Source organism: Vitis riparia, chromosome 1, assembly GCF_004353265.1.
Source record: "Vitis riparia cultivar Riparia Gloire de Montpellier isolate 1030 chromosome 1, EGFV_Vit.rip_1.0, whole genome shotgun sequence".
In the NCBI taxonomy this organism is placed as follows: domain Eukaryota; kingdom Viridiplantae; phylum Streptophyta; class Magnoliopsida; order Vitales; family Vitaceae; genus Vitis; species Vitis riparia.
In genome coordinates, this window is record NC_048431.1 from 21,478,240 (window position 1) to 21,488,841 (window position 10,602).

The 10,602-nt window shown below is 32.9% G+C and overlaps 1 protein-coding gene and 1 non-coding gene across 2 annotated transcripts; one reads left to right on the forward strand and one right to left on the reverse strand.

The window, feature by feature from the left end:
• The first annotated feature begins 2,469 nt into the window (after window positions 1–2,469).
• Window positions 2,470–2,585, forward strand: LOC117926188. The gene has a single exon (XR_004653075.1). It is a non-coding gene; the product is annotated as a U5 spliceosomal RNA (small nuclear RNA).
• Window positions 2,586–2,922: 337 nt separating this feature from the next.
• On the reverse strand, window positions 2,923–10,380 carry LOC117925402 (adenylate kinase 4-like). Its single transcript, XM_034844436.1, has 6 exons — window positions 10,219–10,380; window positions 6,342–6,487; window positions 6,099–6,218; window positions 5,823–5,990; window positions 4,435–4,524; window positions 2,923–3,277 (listed from the first exon to the last, which is right to left on the reverse strand). The coding sequence occupies exons 1-6, from the start codon at window positions 10,331–10,333 to the stop codon at window positions 3,179–3,181; spliced, it is 738 nt and encodes a 245-aa protein (XP_034700327.1). The 5' UTR covers window positions 10,334–10,380; the 3' UTR covers window positions 2,923–3,178.
• Window positions 10,381–10,602: the final 222 nt, after the last annotated feature.

Consider the following 10,602-nt stretch of genomic DNA (forward strand, 5'->3'; position numbering starts at 1 on the left):
TAATTTAATAAATTACTTTAAATTCATTTTTCTTATTTTTATTTTTTTATAAGAGATGAAATAATCTAAATATATATAAATTTCTAATTAATTTGAATTTTATTTAATTTTTAAAATTAAGATCAATAATAAAAAATTCTTTATTAGTATTTTATTTTTCTTTGATTATCATAAAAGAAAATGTTTCTTGGTAATGCAGGGTGTGTCATCTTCTCCACCTCCACCAATCCCTTACTGACATTTTCTCCACTGCCACATGCATACCTCCAAATCTAAAGCCACAAACAAGAGTGGTATTATTACTATTTTAACTCCACAGGCCTAATGCTTGAATAAAAAAACCAACGCAAGACCTAACATTTCCTTTAAACAATAATAAACTTTGCTAGCATGAATGCTATCGAAAACATTTTTCTATTATCCAAAACAAAAAATTCTCACTATAACAAAGAAAAAAAGAAAATGGGTATACTGACAATCAAAAAAACTATTTTTTATTTTTTATTTTTAAAAATAGGAAATGGGATGTTTTTAGCAACTATTTTAAAGTTATTTTCACTTGTTTCTTAATTGTTTTAAAAAATAATTATATAAATATAAAAATTAGATATCAAAATTATTTTTGAAATATATTTAAAAATATAGAAACAAATTAAAAATATTACAACTTCAAACAGACTTTTATACTATAGAAAAATTTTCAAAACTTGTTCATCATAAAATGTTTTCAAAAGGAGTTATCAAATATGTCTTTAAATTCAATTTTTTAGTTCCAATTTAAAAAGTGTTTTTTTTAAAATAAAATAAAATCTGTATGTTAAAATTTTAAAAATATTTAAATAATTAAAAATTATGCTCCATGAAAAAAAACTTGTGATAGGGTGACTTTCCCAAAACATTTCTAAAAACAAAACTTTCAATAAAAATGCTTTGAAGAGAAGCAATGCCAAACGCTCCCTTAAATTTATTTAAACATAGTAGCACAAAAACCTCTAAAACCTATTGTATAACGATAAACTTAGCAGGAATTGGATTTAGGATAAGGAGACTCTAGTCCCACATCGGATGAGTATAGGAGAGAGGCCTCTTAGGATTCCGATAAATAAGCAGGTGAGCACGTTGTAAGCTATTGATAGCCTTCTACTATAAAATATCTTGTGCTCGATGCAGAAAGCAGCATACACCAAATTTTGGAGGGGGAGGGTCTTCTCTTCGAAGAGCTCTCCAATCAATTCCTACACCAGAATTTTAAGTTCTTTAAGCCTTCGTTTTCCAAGAGTAGAAAATTAGAACTTAACATGATATGACAAAAATTACAAATCAACATACAATATGACAAATAGTAAAATAAATTGTTCTGCTATTATATATATAATTGTTTAATATATTTTTGCTATGTTAGGTTTTGAAAGAAAAAAATTAAGGAAAAAAAGCATAAAAAGGAATTAATAAATTACTTTTATTTATTATTTCAAATTTATTTTACTTATTTTAATCCTTCAATAATAATTTATAAATTTATAAATTTTAAATCATATTTGATTTTTATTATAATATTAAATGAATTGAAAATACATAAAATTTGAATTAATTTTAACCATATTTGATTTATTTGATTTTATTTTTCATAATACAACCTTACACAAGAAAATAAATTTTTTTAATAATTTTTGCCCATATTACTCTTCAAGAACCAAACATAACCTACATGTTTTCTCGAACAAATTAAGATGATATTAACACAACTAAGGAATAAGTTAGTTACATTACTTAAAAGAAGATTTAAAATAATTTATTAAAAATATGATAAAAATAAATAACTCATTAATAAGAGCCTTAGAGCCTTATAAAACGTAAAATGAAAAAAATCTTAAAATATACACATCTACAGGAATCAAGTCCTAATACAGAAAATATTAGTTTCAACCAAACCCCCACCAATTTTGGATTGTTTTGTTCTGGGCTCGGTGTTAGAATTTTCACCCACAACTTCCCATGCAAATTTTTGGGATAAAAGAAACAAGGGGCGATGGTTTTGGGCCATTCCCATGATCAAAGAGCACACCGCATTCAGTATGGCTTATCATGTCTTTAGAAGCTGCACATCTCAAAACAACAATAATAGAAAATTGCCAATTCTTGAGAAAAATATCAAAGATATTATAATTTTGATCTTGTAATAATGTCAGAAAGTTGGGAATTCGTTGAACAAGTTGCAGCTCTAAGGGAAAGCAATTCCCAAATTTTATGACCAAAATTCTCATATCATGTGGACGTTTATTTCGTAACAAAGCATAAGATTGGGATGGCAGGAAAAGTTGTAGCTCGAAGTGAAGGATGAAATTGGAGGAGAAATTTCAGAGGGCTAGCAGTTTCATTTTACTCTAGTCCCACATCGGATGAATATAGAAAAGAGGTCTGTTTAGGATTCCCATAAGTAAGCAGCTGGCATCTTATCCCTCCTCACGCAGCTGCGCGGTGAGCACATAGCGAACTATTCTTTCGCCTTTTACTAAAGAATACCGTGTGCCCGCCGCTGAAAGCAGCATACGCTAATTTTTGGAGGGTCCTCTCTTCAGAGAGCTCCCCTACCAATTCAAACACAAAAATTAATCTCTCTGATATCCAACATAATTATTCTTAAAGCGTACGCATCTACAATTATATAGGAATTAAGTCCTAATATAGAAACAATTAATTTCAACCAAACCCATCAATTTTGGATTGTTGTTTTGGGCTCGTTAGAATTTTCACTAGCAACTTTCAACGCAAAATTTTGGGATAAAAAAAAACAAGGGGCGATGGGTTTGGGCCATTTCCATGATCAAAGAGCACACTGCATTTACTAAGCTTATCATGTCATGAGAAGCTGCACATCTCAAAATAACAACAATAACAAAAGAAAATTGCCAATTCTTGAGATAAATATCAACTTTATTATAATTTCGATATTGTAATAAAGTCAGAAACTCATATTCTGTGACAAAATATAAGACAAAAATTCTCATATTCTGTGAACCTTTATTTTTGCAACAAAGCCACACGATTGGGATGGCTGGACAAGTTGCAGCTCAAAGTCTAAGGATGAAATGTAAGAGAAAACCAAAGGATCAGCCGACAATGCATCGGATCACATATGAAAAACTAGCACGACACACAATGTATTGATCCATTCTTACTAAGAGAGAGCTTTCTGAACCTCAGCAGAGACCTCTTTTGGGGGTTTCTCGGCATGAAGCTGGGCAAGGACATTCTTTTTGGCATAATAATCAATAACCTGCAGGTCAAACATAAGCCAACTTAGAATATTTGACAACCAAAAGCAAGAAGGCACAATGCTTTCCAGACCACAAGAACTAAGAATGAGTAGTGCTGCAATGACTGTTTACAATGGTGACCTAGAACTAGATGATGAGAACCAACTTAAACTAAGAATTCTAATTTCATGGGAGTGCTCAGAGCCAAGCTGTACTTTAGTTACGGCTTTTGGGAACTATTCTGAAAACTTTCAAGCTTTTTCTAGAGTCCTACCTGACGAAGCATAAGAAGAAGAAATGTATGGACCTTGAATATTAGGATGTCTAGACATGCTTCAATTATTAAATGTAAATTTGACCAAATTCCAATTTCCAAAGCCATGATTATGCCATGGTGATCACCTAAAAAAGAGACCAATGTTGATTGACATGAAGCATGACACTATTGAGATCATCAAGGATATGGCAGCTAAAGGTTCATGATGAGAATGACCAAACAGAATATATGTTCTAATCCCCAAGTTATTGATCAAAGAAAACCTAAACCCAGATTACCCCAAAATCCCATGCTCTATTTTGTTACTTGTAGCAGACTACTAATAAAAGCAACTGCATTAAGTAGCAGTTCATGAATGACAAAATGCATACATAGAATATTTTTCTTACCCTAGAAGAAACTTACAAACTCCAAAAAAGGACAAACAAACAAACAAAACAAACGAGGAGTTCAGAAGTTAAAAATGATAGCCAGCTCGGACTAGGAACACCATTTTCACGCAACTTAACTCTGCACTTCAATTCTCTCAAGAACTATATACACTAGCACCTAGAGCAAGATCTAGAACAGCATGATGGACCTTTAGCAGACTCCTGATAAAAACAACCACATGATGTAGCAGTTCAATGGATGATTAATGCATAAATAGAAATTATTCTTAATCCTAGAAGGAAAAAAAAAAAGATGAAAAAGAAAAGAATCCAAAAGCTAAAAGATAAATAAAACCAGCTAGGATCAGGAACACCTGCATTCCAACCCTCTCAAGAACTATATACACCATCACCTAGAACAAAATCTAGAACAGCATGACGACCTTCAATTTCTTCCTCAGACCCCCCTCAACCCCCAATAAAAGGAAAATAAAAATGTCAACCTGACCAAATTATAAGAAAAGCTTACTGGTTCAGTTTGCCTGTGAAAAGCCTCCAGCCTTGACTTCAGAACTTCAGGAGTATCATCTTTTCGTTGAATCAGTGGCTCTCCAGTAACCTTTGTTGCAAGAAGAGAAGGTACATAAATTTGTAAGCATAGATCCTCTCCCTCCCAAACTCAAAAACAATAAGGTAATCATATATAAAAAGAATCAATCTTCCATATATGAACTCTGCAAATTCATTATCACATTTATAATATGACATCTTATGTTCAGAAGCATATTAAGATTTTAAGATGTTAATCCTATAAATCCAGCGTTAGTTGACCCCAACTACCAAATATATTAGATCAGGCTTCTGGATAAGGCTATTCACATTTTAAAAAACCTCAAGCTCAAGAACAGCCACCCTGAGAGCCTCAGTTTTGGCAATAGAAAGGAAAGGAGGAAGTGGGAATTTGTGTGGCTTTATTTGTTTTTCCTTCTTGTGTATAGTAGGTCAAACAGCATGCACTGACAAATAGATCTTCATTGTCACATTGGGTCACCATCCTTATTGCATTTTGGCATCACAAGCATTTGGCCTTTGTTGAGGGAACTGAGAACCAATAATTTTAATTATGGGATACAATTGTCTTAACAACTTCTTTACTTATTAAAAAAAAAAAAAAATCGTCTTAACAACTTCTTCATTTTATTATATTGCACCACATCAAGAAGAAAAAGAAACATATATTTGGAAATCATAGCTCAAAGAATGTTGTTTTGGTAATTCTGATTTGATTGGTAATACATTCTTAATGAATTAAAAAACAAATATCATAGGCTTTCTTTAACTAGCTAGAAAGATTTGCATTAAAAAACAAATACCTTTCTTAGAATATACTAGATTCCCTTACTTGAGGAGCTACTCCTTATTCTCTACACAGGAAAATCTTACTTTATTACAAGGGAAAGGAAAAGAAACAACTGTATAGATTTGGATATCATTAATCTGTGATATGAGAGTCGGTATTTGACTGGGTAAGTGAATTAGATTTGTTTATTTTTCGTGTGTGCGTACTGGACAAACTTGCTCAGGTCCTTTCTATCATTTTCTACTATTTATAAATTTAAACAGACTCTGGAAAAAAGGGAAAGAAACCTTGATGAAGGAACAGGCATGATAGCTTCATATTACTTTCTGAAACTTATACACGATCATCCTCAAATTATGAAAATGTGATTGTTATTTTAATGACATAGAAATATGCACAAAGAGGAGACAGCATATCATGTGTTAATAATTACACCAATTAACTTAGCAGGCAAGGCATGTCAACTACAAAATTAGCTATTTCACTAACCTAACTTAAATTTTAACATCTATCAGCAGCAAAAAACCTCATAAAAATTTTAACTCGCATGTACTTACATCATCAACACCTGAAACTTTGGGAGGTGCAAACTTTGTGTGGTATGTCCGACCACTTGAGGGGTGGATCCAACGTCCAGTGATCCTCTCCTCCAATATGGCATCGTCAATTGCAAAGTTAAGCACCTTATCAATTTTATTTCCCTGCTTTGCAAGCATTTCATCTAGCTGTAGCAAGTAAAAAGTGACATGATTAGAAAGTCAACAAAAGAGGATTGAAACCAAAAAGAGAAAGAGAACAGATAGCATCAAAGTGATATAGTAGGTGAAAGAAACCTTTTCTGCTTGGACAACAGTCCTTGGAAACCCATCAAGAATGAAACCTTTCTGACATGAGGGCTTCTTCATTGCTTCATCAATTATTCCAACAACCAAGTCATCAGTTACAAGTTCTCCCTGTGATAGCAAAACAGATTCAATGAGAACAACTGATGAAGAAGTCATGGCAAAAATGTGCCCAGAGAAGAACAAAGCACACAACAATAATTAGTTGGGCAATAAGAAGTTAATATATATTACCTTATCCATAGCTTCTTTAGCTTTAATTCCTAGAGGAGTTTTAGCAGCAACAGCTGCTCTCAGCATATCACCAGTGGCCAAGTGGCACAAGCAGTACTCATCCTTAATAATGGGTGACTGTGTGCCCTTCCCAGATCCAGGTGGACCTGCCATTCATCAAATACCTCATAATTAAGAAAATTTTAAATCAGCCACCTCCTCAAACTTATAGGAAGTTCAGTTAACTAAAATTGCAGAAGTAACCAAAAAAAGAAGGGAAAAAAAAAAAAGAAGAAAAAATCCTTTCAGAGAGAGAGAAAGAAAGAGAGGCTTCCTATGACCAAAATCCATTGGGCATATTTTGATGCCTTGAATTTATTAGAGTGCATATTTCATGCATATTTAGACCCACTTGAAGGCCATTGCAAGATTCAATATTTTGTACATTCCATTTATTGGAGCAAGGGCATAGAGACTCTCTCCCATTTCGCAGGTTCCAGGGCTTCCATGACACAAGATTACAGCCAAGCTGGAAGAAATCTCAAATTGCACATAAGGTAACAAATGTCAATTTGAGAAATTATATAGTTTATTGGTGCTTAACCTTGTGCCTTAGACCACAACTGCCTAGAGATGACAAAATTGAAAATATTATAGGAAACCTACAAAGAAGCTTAATGAAAAACTTTGGCAAAAAAAAAAAAAGAAAGACTAGAAGAAGACATAGGAAACCAATAGGAAATACAATGGAAGAATTAGAAGTTGTAGGGCATGAGCTTCCATGTTTGAAATTAAAACCTACAGCTGCAAAAAAATTTCCAAAATGTTTCCTAGGTGCATTCTCAACACTGGCCTCATTTGGAGTAGCTGTAACCATTTCTGACAAGGGAGGCATAGCTGTAAATTCTAATAAACCCCTTTTTGAAAGTACCTGTACAGAGAAGAGTTTCCTAGAAAAATATTTGTGGATGTTGGGTGTCATTTTATAAATTTATAAGTTCATAGATAAATATGTAATTTTTTTTTTAATTAAACCCTTGTTCCAAAAGCTACTTTATTGTAACTTCCACTGAAAGATTTTTTAAGTCCTAATGTCTTAAACTAAAAGGACTTCTTAAGGACATAACCAAAAATCTTGTGAAAGAGCTTTTATTATGGGAAAACTTCTTTTAAACCTTCCAAACAGCACACCAGACAAGGCCTAAGACTTTTTCCATGAAAACCCCAAGAATTTAGTACCCTACCCCAAAATGAGATTTCAGTGACCGCATTTCACATCTAGGGCTAGATTTTTTTATGATAATACTTTGAACAGAAACCTAAGCATAATAATGGTCAACACCCCATTTTTCTTGTGCATTTCAATTCATCTACATTGAACTAGACTACAAGGTGGTCCAATGGGAATGTCTTAGTGCTAAACAGCCCAAAAGTATGAAATAGACAGTTCACAAACCAATTTGAATATACAACAATATGTTTGGATTTTTAGCAGAATTTTAGAACAATGAGCTTAGTGCAACATGGAATTACCTACAAATATATGTAGGTCCAACATGAAAAAGTCATGCCTTGTGGCTGTACACTTTAAATAAAATGATTCATTAACAAGTGTAGCACTTCTTGCAATTTATAGCAGATTAAATGAGCCCAGGCATGACAAAAAGATGCCAATGAATAGAAAATTGCATTGTCTCCTGAATTGGGTTGGGAAAAAGAGCTGCTGGTCAATAAGTGTAACATGTTCATGGCTGACATGGAGCCGCTCATCTGGCAGCATATAGATGTAGCCATATGTGATATGACCATCATAATGTGTGCACAACACCACAAATTATGCCCAGCACATGGTTTATAACAGTATCATAGAAGGCTCTAGGAAGTAACTGCATCAACAATAAAAATGTAACACTGTTGTTTCTGAATGGCAGTTCCTCTCTTAATGCAAATGACTCAAAGTGGCAGAAACACTCAACAGCCCACCTTCGGTACAATCACAACTGGCTAACATAGCAATAACTTGCCGTACTCCACTTATCTTAGGAATTTCATTGATTAAATACATTAACAACATTTCATATCAAAGCATGGTTCAAAGTCGCAGTATTGGTCACTGACTCGAGAGGTCCCAAGGCACATCACTCTCGGTATCTCGATCGGTATCAGGTGATACGAAAAAAATTCTAATTTGAGAACTCCAAACAATTTAAAAAAATTATGAAAATTATTATAAAAATAAATACAAATAAGTATAGTAAAAAAATTAATAAAATAAACTTCCATTATATTAAAATTATTCAAATTGTAATAAAAACATATTTCGGGATGATTTATAATAATATTAAAAATCCATAAAAATATTTTAATTTAATAACTTGATAGTAAATGTTTCTTATTGAAGATGAAAATAATAAAAGGTAAATTTATTTTTTATAAAAAAATGTTTAAATTAAATATATTGATTTTTTAAAAAATATTTTCAATTATTAAAAAAATAAAACCATGATTCATCTTTTAAAAAAATAAATATCACTTTTCTTATCAAATATATTCATTAATTTTAATTTTTATATAAATATTCACTTCTTATTTATTTGATATAAACCCAATATTCATTATTCATTTTTTATCATTCTAATTTTCATCAAACTTTTTAAAAAACAAATATCCACCAAATATTTATTATCTACTTAAAAACCAATACCCATTATTTAAAACCCAAATCCCCAATTCTGTTAGATACCCATAACCCCCATCCATCGGTCAAACACCTATCTCTCCAAGATACCCATTTCTCCTCTAAGCCCACAACTCCCTATTTCTCTACACAATATCCATTTTTGAAGAGTGTTTAGACCAAAGACAAAATATCTTTATGAAGATACATAAGGATGAAAATGCAAATAGGGATGAAGATGCAAGGGTCTAAACTCTCTATATTTTTCGTTTTCGTGGGTTTTGACTTCTCCACCATTTCTACTCCAATATTACTTTTTTTCCATTACCAATTACCCAAATAGCTTAGTCTCAACATGATCTTGGAGTTGTCTCAAAGTTTCCATGGGATTCACTCCTAGGCTACTCATTTATCTTCAATTCAACCAAGTTTGTTCATGAGTCAACAAAATATCCAACTCGGGCCAAATTTTGAACCCTGTATCAAAGCCAACAAGTAAACTGAACACGCAGTTCAGTCATCAGGCCCATCACTGCATGGATAGAGAGAAAGCCCACAACTTGGGCACTTCAATACTTTAGAACCAGAAATTTATTACATCCAGCTACAAAAATCAGATCCCAAAAATTTTAAACCCAGTGTCCGTAAGCAGAATTTAAGGCTCCACTCGTGGGAAAAGAGACAGAAATTAAAATTATCTGAATCTAAAAGTTCTCATCATTTAGAAAGCAATGACACAAAACCCTTCACTCAACTAACCCCAATGCAGCTACTTGCTTTCGCTAAGCCCTTTTTCTCCACTTTTTTTTTTAATTAAAAATAAATAAATTAATTAATTAATTAAAATAAAGAAACCCAGAAAGAAAGAAACCACCTCAAAATTTGAGTGCTGCATGCTTTAAACATCAAAATCAACCAAAACAGAGGTCAAGAACCTAAGACACAGCCCAAAGAAACGAAACCCTTACAAATCATCAAAGCCAAACCATGGACGTTATACACAAAAAAACACAGAGGTCTTTCTCAAGTAAACCGCCAAATAAATCCCGTCCAAAACAGATTCCAAAGAATAAGAATGCAACCGATACCTTCATTTATCTCAACACAAAATTTTCCTAAATCTCAGATACGAGAAAAAAAAAAATCATTTCCTCGGAACAAAAAGAACAGATATTAAAATTTCAAAAAAAAAAAAAAAAAAGCTATGATACGAGTGTATACCGACGAGAATGAGACGCTTGTCAGGCTTGGAGGAGCACTTCATGCGGCGGAGAAGCTCCGTCATCAAATCGACGGAAGGTATTTCCTCCAATACTACTCCAGACGAGGAACCCATTCCCTTCCCCGAATCTCTCCCTCTCTGTCTGGTGACGTAGGTGTGAGAAGAGGCGGTGTTTTCAAAGCTTTTAACTCACCTCTTTTGAACTTTCAAGTCGTTTGGATTTTTTGTTTGACCGTTTTATCCTTACTCGTACTTCTAATGCCACCCCTATTCTACCTTTTCTTAAGTAAAAAGCACGGGGAAAATCTGAAAATAGAGAAGGGCTTAATCGGAAGTAGATTTTTAAACATAGAACAATGTGTTTGGTATGGCAGGCCGTTGAA

Coding starts and splice junctions, on each gene's coding strand:
- LOC117925402 (XM_034844436.1), bottom strand. CDS start 10,333: ATGGGTTCCTCGTCTGGAGTAGTATTGGAGGAAATACCTTCCGTCGAT. Junction 6,488..10,218: donor CAAGCGTCTCATTCTCGTCG/GTATACACTCGT, acceptor GATGAATGGCAG/GTCCACCTGGATCTGGGAAG. Junction 6,219..6,341: donor CTAAAGAAGCTATGGATAAG/GTAATATATATT, acceptor TTGCTATCACAG/GGAGAACTTGTAACTGATGA.